The 19402-nt window shown below is 41.3% G+C and overlaps 1 protein-coding gene across 9 annotated transcripts in view; it reads right to left on the bottom strand.

The window, feature by feature from the left end:
- Positions 1–19402, bottom strand: part of WRN (WRN RecQ like helicase) — an 86544-nt gene that overhangs the window by 12195 nt on the left and 54947 nt on the right. For 8 of the 9 annotated variants that reach the window (XM_053292034.1, XM_053292040.1, XM_053292042.1 and 5 more), the window contains 11 exons: positions 17754–17855; positions 17358–17450; positions 13419–13560; positions 10510–10680; positions 10331–10422; positions 8579–8651; positions 7781–7854; positions 7010–7097; positions 5618–5730; positions 3145–3259; positions 2596–2727 (listed from right to left, as the gene is read on the bottom strand). In XM_053292034.1, the coding sequence (XP_053148009.1) occupies positions 2596–2727; positions 3145–3259; positions 5618–5730; positions 7010–7097; positions 7781–7854; positions 8579–8651; positions 10331–10422; positions 10510–10680; positions 13419–13560; positions 17358–17450; positions 17754–17855 (1195 nt within the window). The remainder of the gene's footprint in view (positions 1–2595; positions 2728–3144; positions 3260–5617; positions 5731–7009; positions 7098–7780; positions 7855–8578; positions 8652–10330; positions 10423–10509; positions 10681–13418; positions 13561–17357; positions 17451–17753; positions 17856–19402) is intronic. The other variant, XM_053292038.1, reaches the window with a different exon arrangement.

The raw sequence follows: 19402 nt of genomic DNA, 5'->3' as shown, positions 1-19402 counted from the left end.
TCTTGCCTCTGGGCTTCCCACAGTGTTGGGCCACTGTGTAGAAAGGAACACACAGCCCTAACTTAAATGATCTGCCAGCAACATCTGACAGTTTCATGATAACCTTGGGACTATAAACTGAGTGACCATTTCAATAAATATTTACTACATCAGCCCAGCAGAAATTGTGACCCACCAAGCCAAACTCAGGTCACCAACCAAGTATTGTGGTCTTTCCCAAGTGTTTGACAGCCCTTGTACTTTTATAGTCCCAAGAACACAACAAAAGCAGATCTGTCTAACATTTGGTGTACTACCATAAGTGGCTGTTCAGCTGTGTTTAATTTTGTGGGCCAAAAGTATGGAATACATTAATCATGTTAGCATCTCATAACACTGGAATGTTATCCAAAAGCTAAATGTTGAGTTTACTGCAGGTTATAGATTAGTGCTCAAGCTACTGAACGAATTCAATTTCAGTTCTTTTAACTTTTCCATACTACACATATTGAGTCATCTTTTATGCATTGCCTATGTACACTTGGACAATTTTTTTCTTCCTATAAAGTAGATAGCTGTATGTTATGTTTGCTGACTCTCCACCAGACAGTAGACACAAGGGTACACACGGTAATCAATGGTTATTTGATACAAGGCATCAAATTACCTACACCTAATTGTATTATTGCTCCTTGTTAATTGGTCCTTGGGCATTTTAAATTTGTTGGCTGTCTAACAAGAAATACTCCTGAGAGGAGGGGGTCGAACAAGAAGCAAACTCAGCATCATTGCACTGAATCACTCTGTGAAAATTAGGAAAATAAAATATAGGACTGAGCCCAAGGGGGGGGGGCAGAGGTGCTTTTCGTGAATACTTTTGGCAGAGGCAAAAAGTACACCCCCTTTTCTAGTGATTTTTGAGAGGTTGTTCTGAAATGGGACAGACATGTTTGCCTATTCAGAATGAGTGCAATGCTGACCAATAGAAGTATTACCCTTACTCACAGCTGGCTTTGTTTGTCCATTTGCCCTCACACAGCCAACCCACTTGGCTACATAGTATAATAATGCTGTCATATTCCCCAACTAGCTGGAATTCTAGTGACTGCTTCCAGAAAAACAAAGACCCAGAAAAATGGTATCAAAGCAGTAGGGAGGGGAAATGGCAGCAAACTGGTAATGAAAAAAGGCAAACATTCATGTTATTCGGGGGGGGGGCGCTATTTCAGCCTCTCCACAACACAAAATCAACAAGCATTCAATGTAATCCTAAGAAAAAAATATATTTTAAAACCGTTTAAGAAATACAGATGAGCCCCATTTTCTGAGGGAATTCCGTTTGCCTCTACACCAAGGAAAATGGAACCGTGGATGGTAAGTCATTGAATCACTGCGACTCGGGGAGTTGTCTTGGCAAATGACAAAAAAGGGCCCAAAAAACCCATGCTCCATGGGTCTCCTGGTGTCCAGCAATGCCCTCCAATAGTGCTAAATCCAGAGTTTTTAAGTGAAAAACCATGGGTTAAAAACAAACAAACACATTTTAACAAATGGCTCCTCTCCTCAAAATGATGACCAGAAATTATCTCAGAGGTCATTTCCAGTCACCCCAAACCCACCAGAAATTAACCCTTTGTTAAACCCCACCCCCAGCATATGCCATAGTCAGGTGTCAATTACTCAACCACGGATATGCAGAACCGCGAATACCGAGGTTTGCCTGTATAGTATTTAGCAGTAAATACAATTTGATAGCACCATAATGATAATAAAATCTATTATAAGCTTTCATGAGCCAAAGCCCACTTTATAATCGTTCATGTCAAAATATATTTGTTAACCTTCTTTGTAGCTGTTGCTACAACAGACTAATATGGCCAAGCATTAGATGGCATGCTTCAGACACATGACTCTAGGTTTGCCACCTTAATCATGGATCGAGGCTTTCTGCCTTTAACTGGTGCATGTTAGTAAATTATCAAGTGCTACTTATTTTCCTTATATGAAGATACAATGCTAGGAAATGCTTCACCCGGTGATTTCTGCCTTCAGCAATGAAGGTTCTAGATCTTTGACCCATAAAAAGGTGGTAAACCTAGTACATCCCAAATACATCTGCTTGGAAGCAAGTCTCACTCATTTCAGTAGAACAGTTCCTCTTTTCTCTCTCCCTCTTACACAAATACAGATCCAGGTGGGAGCCAATTCCCTATGCAGTACTCCTACATAGCTGCAGTATGCATCTGCCACACCATCCATGTGAGTGAAGTCAATTCCATGAATCTTTCTCACCCAATCACCACCCTGCCTGGAAAATAGGTAACAGTCAAGTAACATGCAGTCGCACTAAGGGGAGTTTACACTTCCAGATAAGCAATACTTAGAATCAAAACCTTGTTTAGCCTAGTGATCTGTCTCTCTAACAACATATTCAGCTCAATTCCAAACTCAAAATTCTCCTCCAGCTATAGGGCTCACCCATTCCTGTATTCTGTAGCATGCAATTCAGCAGCAGCTCTGATAAACTTTTATTCCTCTAAATAAAATCATCTACATAAGTCATAATCCATTAAAGTTGTGCAGCCGTGAACTATAGCTGCAGGTTCAAGAGCTTACCAAGGACATATTCTTTTCTTGAAACAATGTGTAAGTTATGTGCTCTGAATCTGTTAAGGTGCCGCATCCACCATCCTTCTGGAGACCTATTTGTGGATGATCTCTAGATCTGGAAGTCTTGATGATATCCATCTATATAACAAGCAATATTTTATCTTATTATTATTATGGTATTATAAACAAAAAGCAATATTTAAGTCTAAGGGATGCCAGTACCAGTGCCCTGGTGGCGCAGTGGTAAAACTGCCACCCTGTAACCAGAAGGTTGCAAGTTCGATCCTGACCAAGGGCTCAAGGTTGACTCAGCCTTCCATCCTTCCGAGGTCGGTAAAATGAGTACCCAGAATGTTGGGGGGCAATATGCTAAATCATTGTAAACCGCTTAGAGAGCTTCCAGCTATAAAGCGGTATATACGTAAATGTAAGTGCTATTGCTATTGCTATTGCTATAGTACCTAAGCAAATCATGTGATGACTATGGAAGATGCTGGATCATCTTTTAAGGGCTAAATTAAGGAGGGAAACAACACATATTGAATTGAATCTGACCTGCAGGCCATTTGCTTGGCAGAACTCCTTGATTGTGTTCAGGAGGGGAACCAACATCACAGATTTTGCTTCCGAAACACCATCAACACTCTTAACATTTTCCACAGTTGTAGGCCTGAAAAAAAATAGTGAAGTCATTCTGGGATTTAACAACTGGTAAATGTACAGACTTGGCTACTGGTGCTTTATGGATATGCAGATACCTCTGGTTTTAGCTAATAAAAGTACACAAAATTACTACGATCATAGCTAAGAGTTATTTAATTTCTCTCAAAAGTCTATGGATGGAGTCTGCCCAAGGAATTTTAGGGGCTTACAGACTCGCCAGTCATGACTAAGCACCACAGGAACTAATGACACGTTAGTCAGGACTAAAGCCCCATTAATAATGGACTTGACTTAATTTAGATGCTGCTCAGTGTTTCCCCCCAAAGCATAAGGATATGAACAGGAAAAAGAGAAAGCATTGGTGAGCTCAGTTTAGTTTATCCAGATTTAACAACAAACTCACTACAACACTAGACACAATCACTCCTAAGTGTCCTCTCTGAACTGCTTCAAAATTAGCCCCATGGTGGTCAGAAGAATTACGGGAGCTGAAGTGACAAGGTAGACTACTAGAGCGCAAATGGAGAAAGACTCGACTCGAATCTGACAGGTTACAATATAGAACACATCTGAAGATCTATGCTCTGGCAATGCACACAGTAAAGAAGCTCTTCTTTTCTGCTCACTTTGCATCCACAGGTTCACATCCAGCAGAGTTGTCTAGTGTTGTGAGAGGGCTAGTACGAGCCCCTTCCCCCTTGAATTTGGAACCATCAGTTACCCACTGACTTTTCTAATGATTTTTTTCGTGGACAAAATCTCACATATTTAGGCTGAACTGGATTCTACCATTAGGGCAGAGATTGTTATGAAGGTATCCAGCCACTCCTCTTATGTGGTCAAATTGGATCACTTTCAGTCTGTGACTCCTAAGCATGTGGACACGCTGTTTTGGACTGTGCATCCTACCACCTGTCCTCTTGACCCTTGCCAAACGTGGCTTATTTTATCAGATTATGAGAGAGGGTCTGGTAAACATAAATGCTTCTCTGGAAGGGAAAGATGCCTCCTTTCGACAAGGAGACAAGGTATGGTCTATCATTAGACCATACTTGAGAAAAAACCTATATCGAATCTGTCCCAGTTAGGCAACGATAGGCAACTTTGCACATTTGCTTGTCTAAACAGCAGAAGTTGTGAGAATGAAGCAACTGAACTGTGCTTGGGCCCAGCTGAGTCTCCTTAATTGACCTCCATTCCTCTCACAAAGTTACCGCAAAAGTTTAATCCAATTTTAGCATATTCAGGCTGTGAAACATCGCTGGTGCAAATTCAAGGCTATCAGTTTAAAGGACATTTGCTTAACGAAACAATGACAGTTCTCTCTCTCTCTCTCTCTCTCTCACACACACACACACACAGAGAATTGTACTTCCAAGTCTCTTTCCCATTTGGGTATATCTTAATATATAAATCTTGCTAGCATGGGGGATATATCAAAAGACAGTTTTGTTGGCAGTTCTTCAAATTTATAGCTAATGAAGAGATGTGGATGTAGATGTTTACTAGCTGAAAGCAATTAAAGGAAGGAATTGAGAAATTATACCTTATTATAACACAGGAAAAAAATCACTGTTCTTGGGAAATATTGCATCCTTGTAGTTTTTAATTTCCAGGCTGGAAGTGGATCCTTCCCCCCAAATAAAAAATATCTTGAAAGTGGTATGGGCAGCTTCATACATAATGGACACACGTAAGTCAAAGGGAACCGCTGGTTTCCAGCAAGTGCGCACTGCTGGTACTACCACCTTTTCCTTACTGTCTGAACCCGGAAATGTTGCGTTGCCAATGACAGGTTCTCTCTGCCACATGGCATTTGCCCATTTGTATATCTGGAATGCGGAGTGGTGGAGGGAACCCAACATTGGCAACTGTACCTCTGAATATTGTGTTGAGTCACAGTTAAATTTCTAGGCTCCATGGCTCCCTGGTACCTGGGATTTGTCAAGTCCTGGCTTCTGTTGCATCCTGCTTCTGTTGCTTTATGTAAAACATTAGTATCTACTCTTGTTTTCCCATCCAGAACCTTCAAGTTATGTTCTGCCATTCTGCTAATAATTAAGTTATAATGGCATATTCAAATATAAATATAGAATTCTAAGTAATCTGTCTCATGAAAGTGCCATCATCGCTTGTGTACCACACCTTCTGTCCCACTGCTGTCTCTGCTTAAGAAAATTTTGCAGGATTTTGTAGTGCTTCAACTCACACGACTTTGGAGTTTATACACTATAGGGCAATTTTTATCATCATGCCACCTAGCACTCTGAAAACCCTACCTACTGTCACTCTCCAGCCCCAGTCTTGCTGACAAGAAGCAAATAATCAGCTTAGGTGTACTACTTATTCAAATTGAAAAATTTACCTTGTCATAGTCATATTGACCAGCACTTTGTTTGTTGCTAATACAGCTGGAGGGATGTCCTTCTCATTGGCTAGCTTCTGCCTGGCTGCAACCAATTTACCGTACAGCACTGTCTGTTAAAGGCAAAGATAATTTTTTAGAATTATTTCATTGAATACCTTACCCTCTGATTAACATTTTCAGATGGATGCAGACCTAATTTTAAAGAGCATAGGTAAATATTAGAGCTGTACTGTCACAAGAGATCAAAAAGACTTTGTCCAATTTAAAACATGTCACTGATTAACTGGGCAGTGTGTATGTTTTATAATTTTTAATACAAAATATTGGGGGAAAACATAGGTGACAGGCACCATCTTAGAAGAGGCAGTCTTCCTCATCCCTCACACAGAAGTGTATCTCTCTCCTAAGATAGCACCTTCTGTCAGAGGCGTATCTAGGGAAAACAGCGCCTAGGGAAAGCACTGAAATTGCGCTCCCCACCCCCCAAATATCTGACACCCATCTTTCAGATAACTGGAGGGAGAGAAAGCGGAATAGACGCTTTCAGGCAGCAAACGCTCCCTGAAACTAATTGGAAAGTCAGTGCTCAGGGAGGCTCCTGGGGGGCGCGTGCTCTGTCCCCCGACTCAGAGAGGATGGCAGCGGGCGCCGGGGGGGGGCAATTTTCATTTTAAAAAAAAAATCAACTGTGGTGGTTGGGGCGGGGGTGGGGCATGGCAGGTACTTGGCGCCCCCCTGCAACTGGTGCCTAGGGCACGTGCCCTGCCTGCCCCACCCTGGTTACACCTCTGTCTTCTGTAACACCTAAAAACAAAGACATGCTTTTTCTTTCTGATTTATTTTATTACATGCAAAATATATGCAAATTTTATTTATTAATAGATTGAATAAAACTCATACAATACACTGATTCAGATTTAGTTAGTTGAATTACAGGCCTCATAAACATATAGGTTTGGTTCAAACAATCAAACCAGTTTGTTGGATTGCGAACAAAACATATGCCTGCACACTTCCCATTCGCTCACCTCTAGCCCATCTAGATGAATTAAAAGCTTCTTGATTTGTTAAGCCAGTTTCCCATGATGTCCAAACTGAAACTGTAGTTTAAAGAATCCTTACATACCAGGATTGCAAACCAGGATCAAACTATGGTTTGCAATCCTGGTTTGTTAGAATAGTTTAAACCACAATTTCCTGTGACACCCAGAGAAGGAAATGGTGATTTAATGAACCAAGCAACTTTGAATTCAGCCAGGTGTGTGAGGGAAGGAGGAAAAAGCATGCAGGCATATGGCTTTTTCACAAGCCAATAAACTATGGTTTTTGTGAATTATCCTAACCAGGCCACAAAATCAAATATTGAATCACTTCAACTGACATACTAACTTGCAATTCTTTCTCCCTTCGCGATACAGCAGATTCTTCAGGGTTCAGGGGCACAGGAAGTAGTTTAGATGGTGACTGCACTATGGCACTATTAAAAGAAGAGGGGGGGGAAAGGGTGTTCCAATTTATGTTCGGGCAATATATCTAACAACTGAGAGACAGAAAAAGCTACTTTCCCTCAAATACTTCACATTATCTTATGTTTGCTTCCATCTCTCATTAGTACACTTATATTAACCCTTTAGTAACATGCATTTATTTTGTCACTAAATCAATTAATAATTTAAAAAGGCAGATTAATCTATTAAACACAAATCTGATGACAATAGCAATTCTAGCACTCTTACTAGGGATGTGCACAAGCCAGTTTGGCACCTCATTTCGAAGGAAAGTGCCCAAACCAGCTTGGGCATTTGCAGCCGAACCGGACACACATGGCTGCCGCACCATATGTGCGCCAATGCCGCATGCGCAGGCTGCAGGGAACAGCGCCACAGCTACCATGGCCTTTGCTAGTGTGAGCACCGTGCCTGGAAAAATATCAGGGTGGCAGCGGAGTAGGTAAGGACCTGCTTACCTGCTTCTTAAGGGAATCACTCCCCGCCCCACCCACACGAGCCACTCATGCACATCCCTAGTTCTTACAACTGCAGAATTCCACTTAACTGCTGTCCCAACCAATATTCTCCCAAGAGATTATATGAAAAATGGATGGAACAGTCATGAAGAGATACAGAAAGAGAGAAGTAAGATAACTTTAAGAAATACCACCTTTTATCTGAGAGTGTCCTCCCTTTAGAGACTTTACTTGCTTCTCTATAGGAGAACGTTTCTTTCAGAGATGTCTTCAGAAATACAAAATCATAAGGACAGAAGAATTAAATTAATATACATATCAAAATTTACTTTGAACAATTACAAGTAGTAAAAGACTCCCATCTTTTAAAATAATAATAGGGAAACTAGGAATGTAACTGAATACATCTCATCACAAGAAACCTTTAGTTTTCAGTATCTGGAACTGTTTAATAGAAACACCATAATAGAAATTTTAATAGAAACACCTTTTCATCACCATATAAAAATACATGAAAAAACAGTTGCTTTACTGTTTCACTCAAGATTGCTTCAAAGTTCAAAATAGTGACTGGACCAGTTCAGGTGACCTTCAAGAAGGGCAGAAGTTGCATGCTTGAGGAAGAGAGATCATGCCACCCACCAATTACATGCAGACTGCACATTTGCACAAAGACTTACATGCATAAAGTTCAATGTACATAAGCCCCAAATTCTATAGCCAATACAAAGGCAGTGTGATCTGGGTTATGCACACTGGATTTTATACATGTAGGCTTATGCAAATGTTTTACGTCCAGCAGTGCCAGAGGAAGGCCAGAGATGACCAGTGGACCAGGCAAGCAGATAAAATACTGGTCCCTTCCATGCCCCCCGCATATAGCCTCTAAGCACCTAGATATTTGTTCAAACCAGGCCACTGTCTTTGAAGGGAAAGCAAAACTCATGATACCAAAACTTTGTGATGACAAGTTATTTTTCTGTAATACAGACCTGCTTTTCTGGTGTTAACTTGGGTAATGTTGTGTTGGAGAAATGTCCTGTGGCTGAAGGTGTCTGTTTATGGCTGGAAAGAGGTGGAAAGAAAGTTCAGCCTTACTGAAATCAAAAGCCATTCCCAGGCAACCCCTTGACTATAGACATGAAAATGTAACATTGGCCAAAGTCCAAACTAATCCTGTACTGATGCACCAGAAATTTTTCATCCCACATGGGATGATTTTTGGAAATTTCTCCTTCCCTTTGTAGCCTTTTGTTCTTCCAGAAATTCTGTCCCTGAGGATCCCCTAGCCCTTAAGGACATAGTTTTAGGAGACAGAGTGGGCTGCAGAAGATAGGGGGATCACCTAAAATCACTGCCTCTTCTGGGATGGGAAACCCTGATGTGTTGGCACAGGGTTAGTTTGGATATGCCATTGACTGAGACTTAGGAGGCTCATGTCTATAGTCAAGGGGTTGCCTGGGGTAAGCAGGAGGCCAAGCAGGAGAATGAGGAGCAGTAGTCCAGGAGTAGCTCACGCTGCAGTTGGATGATGGGCAGACTGAGGAGGCAGGTCAGATTTAACAGTTTTATAAGGCCAGAGTAGGAATCCTTTTGGTTCCTTTTATCATTTCTTCATTTTCTTACTTTTATGACAGCATCTATTAAAACTGAATTTACTGAATTCCACAACTAAAATGACTCGCTTAGAATATGACAGCTTAACAGATACAAAGTAAAGAACAGCAAAGACAACGAATAAAATGCACACAAATAATGGTGTTTTAAAACAAGTCCTCCCCCATCCCAGTCAAAGCTAACAAGAAAAGTTTGGTTTTTATAGAATAGTTTGGTGTGTTTTTTAAAATACTTCAAGTGAGTTGCCTAGCCACATTTTCCTTGAAGAAGGTACTATTGTAGGGAAGCCCTTGACAGGTCACTACTGGCCAGGCTTTACAGGGTGAGGTGATACATAACAGCTCCTCTCTCCAAGATCTCAAGGCAGGCAGGCAGGCAGGCAGGCAGGCAGACAGACACACACCTAATTATCTGCCACACTGGTATTGGCAATACAACAAGTTAAATGTCTGAGTCACAGTGGAAGTAAAGAAAAGAGAACCCTAGTTAAGGCACTGCTAAAAGCTGCTTCACACATTAAGAAATTTCTGACATGAAAAATGTTTCTACGTAGAACATGCTAATGTGTGAAATGGCCCACTGGCTCTTGAATGTTCAGATCTCCTTAACAGCCTTAAGAATAGTCTGAAGTTCTACAGTGCAACCCCTCATTTAAAGGAACTGGGATGCTCTTGCACAGCTCCCATTCATTTCAACTTTGCTTGCGCAGGAGAACTTCCTAGTAGACTGTGACTCATATTAATTTGTGGGAGGAGAGGAGTGCCATTTGGATTCCCTGCCTTGGGGATTAAAGAGTCTCATCGTAACCAGGGTTAGTATTCCGACCCTTTCTACACCAGTGGCTATAAGTATGTTCAGTTTTGACATGAGAAACTACCATAGAAAGTTCTTAAACAAAACAGACCTAGGGTAGCAACCAAACTTGCATAAAGATGTAATAATTGCACGAGAACATTCACTTCTGTTCCAGGCTAGTTCTTGTGCAAACTGTTGCACAACTGTTACACATTCAAATGGGGAACTCTTCATACAACATGATGTTCTTTTGTGAGCACCAGTGTGGATGCTACTCATCATGTTTTGTTGCCTCACAGCACTGTACCTTCAGGAGTAGGAATAATAATTACCTTACAACAGATTTCCTTACATACAGTTCCTCAGACGGAAGCAGAAGTCTTCGTCCTGACGCCTTTCTAGCGTTACTAAACCAATCATTACCCTGAGAGGGACAAATAATGTTATTTAATATTGTGTTTCCAAAAATCTCTCTCCAATAGAGAAGCAGCTTTTTTGGTTGCAAAGTTACCTTCTTAGTAAGCATGATTGTGGTTGCAAATTTGCTTTGACCAGAAACCTCTTTAAGAAAGCCCTCCATGATAAGCTGTCGACCCAATGCTTTCCATGAGTTCTCTGGCCAGTCCTTTCCACTGCCATAGAGAGCATGATTTCGATATTTGTCTGGGAGGCGTTGAGAATTCTGAAATTAAAAATAATCTCACAAATATAACAACTCAAGAATAGTTCCCTGTGTCTCCTGTTCCTGCATGACAATGTTGCTTTTGAAAAACAGATTCTTATCTCTCCTCCCAAGTTGTGCATGTTCTTAATGGGGTGGCAGCTTTGAGCATGACTGCATCGACCAAGAAGAAACTATTTTACTGGGAAGTGGGGAGCGGGGGCACAAAGATATATCTGAGCAGGTTATACATGGCTGCAAGCCTATTTCTATCTAATAACCAGTTCCAATTAAAAAAAATATGAATCCATAAGATGGTTACTACATACAGTACACCTAAATCATCTCTTTCATTACACCACATCTGCAGGGAAAGGAAATATCCCATGGCAACTCAATATCCCATGGCAACCCATGGCTAGTACAAATATAACCCTGCCACATGAACATGCACTCATCCCCCTGCCAAGTCCCCCCTATCCTGGACTGTGAATTCCCTCACACACAGTTCTCAGTGGTTAATAGTTACATTGTTCATCACTCCCTTAGCCTAGGTCTGAACACCAAATAAGGAAACTGTTTTCAGGCTGTTCATGGAGACAGGCCATCCCTTGCGTGTGGAAGATCCCAAGTTTAATCCCTTGTATCTCCAGAAAGGGCTGGGAAAGATGCCCATCTGAGGGGAGAAGAGCTGGACTTGTGGTAGCAAGCATGCATTGTCCCCTTTGCTAAGCAGGGTCCACCTGGTTGCATTTGAATGGGAGTCTACATGTGAGCACTGTAAGATATTCCCCTTAGGAGATGAGGCCGTTCTGAGAAGAGCACCTGCCTGCTTGCATGCAGAAGGTTTTAAGTTCTCTCCCTGGCATCTCCAAGCTAGGGCAGAGAGAGACTCCTGCCTGCAACCTTGGAGAAGCCGCTGCCAGTCTGTGTAGACAATACTGAGCTAGACGAACCAATGTTCAGACTCAGTATAAGGTAGTGTTATATGTCTGAATTGATGAGTGGACAGGGATTGTAACTCAGTAGCAGAGCACATGTTTCACATGCAGAACCTCTCAAGTTCAATCCTTGGCATCTCGAGGTAGGGCCAGGAAAGATGAACTATCTGAAACCCTGAAGAGATGCTGCTAGTCAGTATACTGTTTAATCTTAGTTTAGTTTGGGTATTTCTATAACACCCCAAATGTATGCCTTTGGGCATTTTACAATAAATACAACATAATAAATAAATACAGCATAACAAAACCATTAAGACAATTTTCAAATCACAATTAATGGTGTAGCAATGTGCAGACATGACTGAGCCAGATACACCAGTGTTCAGACTCAGTATAAGGCAACTTCACGTGTTCTCATTTCAAAGGACTGGTCTGGTTTTTAAAGCCCTATACTAGAAGGACTGCCTTCTTCCTTTTGAACCTGCCTGCCAACTAAGAGAGTTTTTAAGAGGCTGATCTCTGAATGTCCCTGCATTTTGAGGTTAGTTAGATGGTTACTGGAGAGAGGGCTTCTTTTGTGGCAACATCTAAATTATGGAATTATCTCCCTAGACTGGTTCAGCTGGCACCATCATGTTTATATTTTAGGCACCGGGCAGAAGTATGCTTTTAGTAACATTTAAGATCCCATGTACTTGGTTTTTATACCACTCGTGCTGCTGTTTTTATTTATTTATGTATCTATCATATTTTTATACCACCTGATATGTACATCTCTAGGTGGTGATCATGGACTACAGTTATGTTGTTTCCTGCTGCCTTATTTTATAGTTCTTATTTTGATTGTGTTTTAAATACATTTAAACACATTAAGCTATCTTGAGGGCCTTTTAAATCAGAAGTCATTATAGTTATCTTAAATAGAGATTCAAATGTAACCAAAAAGAAATCTGGCAAGTGTAAAAAAAGAAGAAGCGGGAGGCACCACTCTCTACAATTGCAGCAGGCATGTATGAGAGGTTTTGTATCTTTCTTTGTCTTAACAGGGGTAGTATAAGATTTCAGCCAAGGCAACTTCTTAATTTGAAAACTCCCAGGAGAACTTGTTCACCACTGAACACGGACTCAGATTTCAAACAACAGGTGAAATCTGATCTCTCCTGCGATTCATCTGAAACCTGTCTAGGAGCACAGCTGTGCTTATTTGTTACCAAAAGAGTCTGCCAGGTGAACAAAACTGAAGATAACATAATTCTTCATAAACTATGGGTAAAACTTCCATAATTGTTTACTGTAAATGGCATATTTATACAATCTTATCTATTTAACTGCAATAGGGCAAAAGTTGTTTCTAACCATAGTACAATACAGCCAAACTCTTCAGCACTTTTCATGCAAAAGTAAAAATTACACAGCTGCCAAGTTAAGATTTACAGCTGGAATACTACTGGATTTGAATTAATCTTCAATTTCCACATAAACTCTATATGTTATAAAGTAAGAGCAACCTGTAAATTACAAAAGAGCAGCCAAAGAATTTTAAAATCAATGACCGACACCCTGATTAAATTTACTCTAGAAAGTCCCGATTAAATTAAAAGGACAAGTTAGGCATACCAAAGAAAATTTGTCAAGGCATGGTATAAACTATAGTCAAACAGTGAAATCTCCAAGGTTTATAAGTAGTGGTACAGAGCTTGATTTCTGCAATGAGAACCAGAAGGCACTGGAACACACACACACACAAACACACACACACACACACACTGAAAGCATTACTTAACTTCTATCAATCCAGCCCATAAAACTAGCACTTACAGATCCTCTGAGAAACAGCACTGGAACACCCATGCCAAACTTCTCATTTAAGGCATATATTGCAGACATCAGTTGGTATGCTTGCTGACCAAAATCCTGCAAACTATCTTCTTTGTCAATCACAGGAGTACTGTGAATGTTCCTAGAAGTGAACACACACACACACAAATGCGTAAGAAACCACATTGGGAACTTTTGTTGAAAAGTGGTATATAAATATTCATCATTCATTCATTAATTGCTGTATATTTATAAAGAGCAGACTCCTTCACACTTTTGCATTACATTTTAGTGTGACCAATATACAGAATCCAAGATGAGCATAAAAACAACCCTGCTGTATCAGGCCCAAGGCCTACCTAGTCCAACATCCTGTTTCCCACTATGGCCCACCAGATGCCTCTGAGAAGCCCACAGGCAAGAGGTATGTGCATGCCCTCTCTCCTGCTGTCGCTCCCCTACAACTGGTATTTAGAGGCATCTTGCCTCTGAGGCTGGAGGTGGCCTATAACCACCAGACTACTAGCCACTAATAGACCTGTCCTCCATGAATTTGTCTAAAGTCATCCAACCTAGAGACCACCACTACATCCTATGACAGAATTCCACAGATTAATTATGCACTGTGTGAAGAACTACTTCCTTTTGTTGATCCTAAATTTCCTGGCCATCAGTTTCATGGGATTACCCTGGTTCTAGTGCTGTGAGAGAGGAAGAAAAATTTCACTCTCTCTACAGCATGCATAATTTTATAAACCTCTACCATGTCTCCCTGTAGTCGCCTCTTTTCCAAACTAAAAAGCCTCAGATGCTGTAGCCTTGCCTCATAAGGTGCTCCAGGCCCCTGATCATCTTGGCTGCCCTCTTCTGCACCTTTTCTAGTTCTACAGTGTCCTTCTTAAGATACAGTAACCAGAACTGCACACAATACTCCAAATGTGACTACACCATAGATTTGTATAAGGGCATTAGCATTTTTATTTTTCAGTCTCCTTCCTAAGGATCCCAAGCATGGAATTTGTCTTTTTCACAGCTGCTGTGACTGAGTTGACACTTTCAACAAGCTGTCCACTATGACCCTCTCTTTCCTGGTCCATCGCCAACAGCTCAGACCCCATCAATGTATATGTGAAGTTGGGGTATTTTGCCTCTATATACATCACCTTACACTAGCTTACATTGAACTGGCCACTCATCCAGTTTAGAGAGATCCTTTTAGAGCTCCTCACTACAAATTTGGCCACTTCGCTTTTTACCCCTAGATCATTTATTAACAAGTTAAAAAGAGCACTGGTCCCACTCTGAGCACTCAGAGGGAACCCACTTCTTACTTCCCTCCATTTTGAAAGCTGTCCATTTGGTCCTACCCTCTGTTCCTTATGCTTCAACCAGTTACCAATCCACAACTGTGCCTTTCCCCTTATCCCATGACTGCTAAACTTGATCCCATGAAGCTTAATTTCCAGTAGCTGAGGTCCCTGAGAATCAGGTTTAGCCCACATCTCAAGGATGTCTCCAAATGCATCTCAAGGGGGTGGAGAGGAGATAAAGTCTTTCACATGCTGACACTGTAGGACTGAGGACAAAACCTGCCATTAACCCCAAAACAATGGGTGGCCCTGTCTGTTCTGACCAGCATCCCACAGAGAGCATAATGTGCATGTATGCACACAGAGATGTGCAACATTCTCAGCAATTCCTTGCAACATAGAAGCCCTCCCTCTACACACAGCTTACAGAACCAAAACGTTAGGCTATGAAAGGAGCAAGCTCAAAAGATATTCCTTTGAAAGAACAGGGATCACCAAGGACGCAGTACCCTTGAATCCCACACATCAGTGACTGGTTGACCCTCACTCCTATTTGAGAAAGGAAAGTGCTGCACTTGGCTTCCCAACTCTTTCTCTGAAGCAAGACTTGCCTCCACTCCTCTCCTGGCACTGGAGGGCCCACCTCCACTGACAGGAACATGATGAAGGGGCTGCAGTTTGTATCTATACACATTCCTGCAGTACACCCACTCTGTCCCCCATTCATCATTACAAGCATTTGGCAAGTAATTTCTCCCTCCATTGTTCAGTGTCTCCCCTGTTGCAGTGTGCCCTTCTCTCCTGCAAGGGATGTGCACACACCAGAAGATCGTGACAAGGACCCTGTAGAGGGGTAGGCAATGGTCTCTCTATGTACCCATCACATCCCTGAGCTGCCTGCCCAGTTCTCTACTCCATGTGTAACTCAGCAGGCTTAGGCAGAATTACTGCAGTGAGTGGCAGCAGCTAAAAACGCTCACAGGAAGTGGCGATGGCCACCAGCCTGGAAGGCTTTAAGTGGGGTTTAGACAAATTCATGGAGGACAAGTCTATCAATGGCTACTAGTCTTGATGGCAATAAGCTATTTCCATGTTCAGAGGCAGGATGCCTCTGAATACCAGTTGCAGAGGAGGAGCAGCTGGAGAGAAAGAATACCTCCATCTCCTGGTTGTGTGGCTTCCCAAAGCATTTGGTGGGTCACTGGGCTAGATAGGCCTTGGGCCTGATCCAGCAAGGCTCTTCTAATGTTCACATCATACCTTCTACCCACATGTCAAAATCGTTTCCATCACTGCTCCCCAATGCTCTGCTCTGCTATTGGAAGGCTCCAGGTTCTACTGCAGGAGGAACTGGGGACTCTCTTGCAAAGGTAGGCTAAATTCAGAATGCCAAATTGACAGGCACTCCTCTAGAATTACAGTAATCCTTTCTAATACTTGTGTATCATTATATATCTTAAAGATAAATATCTACTGCTTAAGGTACATGGCCAAGCAATCATGCAATACAAAAAGGTTCAACTCCAAGTAGCTCCCCAATATCTATATGTGGACTAGTGTTTCAGTGAGACTTAGTCATGACAAACGTAGTCTGGATGTTGCTCACATCATGCACCAACTCTGACTGTAGTGGCCAATTTTCTAGCAAGCGTTCCAAAAATCAAGTGAAATTGGCAAGTGTGACACCAACGCACTAGTGATGCTACAGCATGCTTGACAGAGCATGAGTAGTTTCCCTTGTCCCTGGCTACAATTTTGACTACTGAGCCAGGGTGTAGAGCAACACAGGGAGGGCAGGCAGGAGGATAGGCCTGTGCACCAACCACTGGTGCCTGTGCCACTTATAGCATCCATGCTGTGAGCTGTCTACCCATGAACTATAGAAAAAGTTATTGTTTTGTCAAGGATACAAGGATGTAAGGAGATGTAAAATTGTCTCTGCAACCCAGGAAATCTTCAAACAGAATTTGATGCTCACAGTCACATTCTGATACAAATTGAAAGATGTTCCTTTCATTTTTATTACTTTATGTTTTAAGGATGAATTTAAAGACATTACTTCATGCTTCATAAGAGAGTTTTAGAAGTGTCTCACATTTTATTTCACATTCTACAAGAGTCATTGTCACGCAGCGTTATCTAGGCATCATCATTTCAACATGAAGTGGTAAATCTTTTGGGGCATGTGGTAGACAACAAATATTTATATACCGCTTTTCAACAAAAGTTCCCAAAGTGGTAGAGTGCTTGACTTAGACTGGAAAGACCTGGATTCAAATTGATAGGAAGCTCACCGAGTGACCCTGGGCCATTCTCTGTTTCCCAGCCCAAGCTACAGCAAAGCGCTGCAATGAAGATAAAACGGGCTAAGCACAGGCACATCACCCTAAAGTCTTTGCATACCAATGTTTATTATTATCATCAAACAAAGATTACATTCTGAGAGTTAACTTTTGATTGAGAATTACTCAACGGCATACCACACAACAGACACTTCATATTAGAAGTACAACAACATTTTAAGAATACTTCATTAGCAGAAACCCATTAGAGACTTATTGTTACTTGTCATGTAAGCGGTGGGAAGATAGTTCTTCTAAACCTTTAATCTTTGGGAAGGAACATTTACCTGGATCTGCAATTATCACAACATTTTTCTGTTCCCATGATGCCCAACGAGGCCTTTCGGAGTTGTTTGTCTTCAAAATGAGACAAGATGATTCTACCCAGGGGAACATTGGGAATTAAATAAAAGAACAAGCATTTACATGTTAAATTGATTGAAGAAAACAATGAGTTGAAATCATCATCATTAATTGATTCACCAGGGAACTAATTATCTAGCCTTGAATCATCCTGAGACAGACATATTTTTTTCTAAGTATGAAATTCCTAATGCAGATACAAAAATGTCCTAGAACTCAAGTGACATTTCTCAAAATATTGATCTCAGCTTTGAAAGATGTTCATGTGTGTTTGCTGCTGTTTTTTATTTTCTAAAATAAACAAACAATCTAACACTCACTTTCGCCGGCAGCTGTTCAGGCTCAAGTACTTCTCAATCTTGGCCATCATCTTCAGTTTGTACAAGCGAAACCTTTCATTATGTATCTCATTGAGCAAGTGTCTTAAGGAGACAAAAAGAAAAGAAAACCCTTAAGCTGAAATGTTGACCATTTCCCATTCTCTCCCTGTCTCTTCCAAGACAATATAAAGTATACTGATTTATACAGATGTAAGGCATTTTTAGGGAATTTATCCCACATGGAATCAGAAGTCTAGGGTGCTCATTTGTTGCCCACTGACCCAAGGAAGCAAGGCAATCCACATGTTATCAATACAAGAATTGTATTCTCATCAGACTTGACAGGAGCAGATAACACCACGGCAGTCTCATGACCACTCAAGATTAACCTGAGGTCGGCACCAACAAGTCTCTTGAGTGAAACACACAGGTTGACTGAAGTATCGGCAAGTTAGTTAACGAGGCACAAGGAAAAGAGAGAAAGGAGCAACAAGAAGCCCCGTGTATAACCTTCACTTTATTATTGTACCCCATCTTGGGTAACCTTTCACCTAATTACCTACCCCCTTGTTTATTTTCCGATGATTGGTTGGTACCCCCCAAGTTGCCCCTCTCAGTGGTTCAGATACATCACCCCATAAAATTTGGGTCACAATTACGCACATTGTAGTTTTACTGTATCTTGTGCCATTGTTTTTAGAACACTTTAGTAACAATTGCCTATCTACTCCCAACACTGGGGCTTTGTGGTGGGCATGTTTCCCGAATTATCTTGATACATTCAACCACACCTGTTCTATACATCTTCCTGTCAACTGACAGTTCAGTAAAAAACACACAGAGAAGAGAGCCTACTTTCTTACAGGCCCCAAAGCCTAAACTTTCATCAAGCCAAATAGTGAAGTGAACTATCAAATTTGCCCCATCCCAGAATTCTATACACATATAAACACACAGTGTAAATTTGCTATAACTATAGACTTAGTCACTAAAGAAATGCTAGGAACTGCATGATCAAATCTTAGACAGTTAGCTTTTATATTTTGCCATTAAGCCTGTCACTATTCAACAATGCCTCTAGCAATAGCAATAGCAATAGCACTTACATTTATATACCGCTCTATAGCCGGAGCTCTCTAAGCGGTTTACAATGATTTAGCATATTGCCCCCAACATTCTGGGTACTCATTTTACCGACCTCGGAAGGATGGAAGGCTGAGTCAACCTTGAGCCCCTGGTCAGGATCGAACTTGCAACCTTCTGGTTACAGGGCGGCAGTTTTACCACTGCGCCACCAGGGGCTCTAACATATGCTCCTAGCTTCAGCAATGTACAATGATCCTATCTAAAGCCTACACAACAACATCCGGACTTATAATACATGGGCCTCAAAATAATATTAGTAACAATCACCACGACTACATATTTATATGGTACATTCTCAAGTATTCAGAGAGCAGTTACATCTACCTTTAAGAGCAATTCTACCTTTAAGATAGGCCAATACTTTTGTTTACCTGTTGAAACTCCCCCTTCTGTCAAACATTCCTGTTAGAATGGATGATGGATATACAACCTTTTTAGCTGATCGCTGTGTATCTACAACACTGTGTGGCCAAATTTTGTGCGGCCGCATGTAAGATCAGATC

The sequence above is a fragment of the Hemicordylus capensis genome, chromosome 2, assembly GCF_027244095.1.
Source record: "Hemicordylus capensis ecotype Gifberg chromosome 2, rHemCap1.1.pri, whole genome shotgun sequence".
NCBI lineage: Eukaryota > Metazoa > Chordata > Lepidosauria > Squamata > Cordylidae > Hemicordylus > Hemicordylus capensis.
Note: the sequence above shows the minus strand (reverse complement) of the source record. Positions and strands in the feature narration are given on the sequence as shown.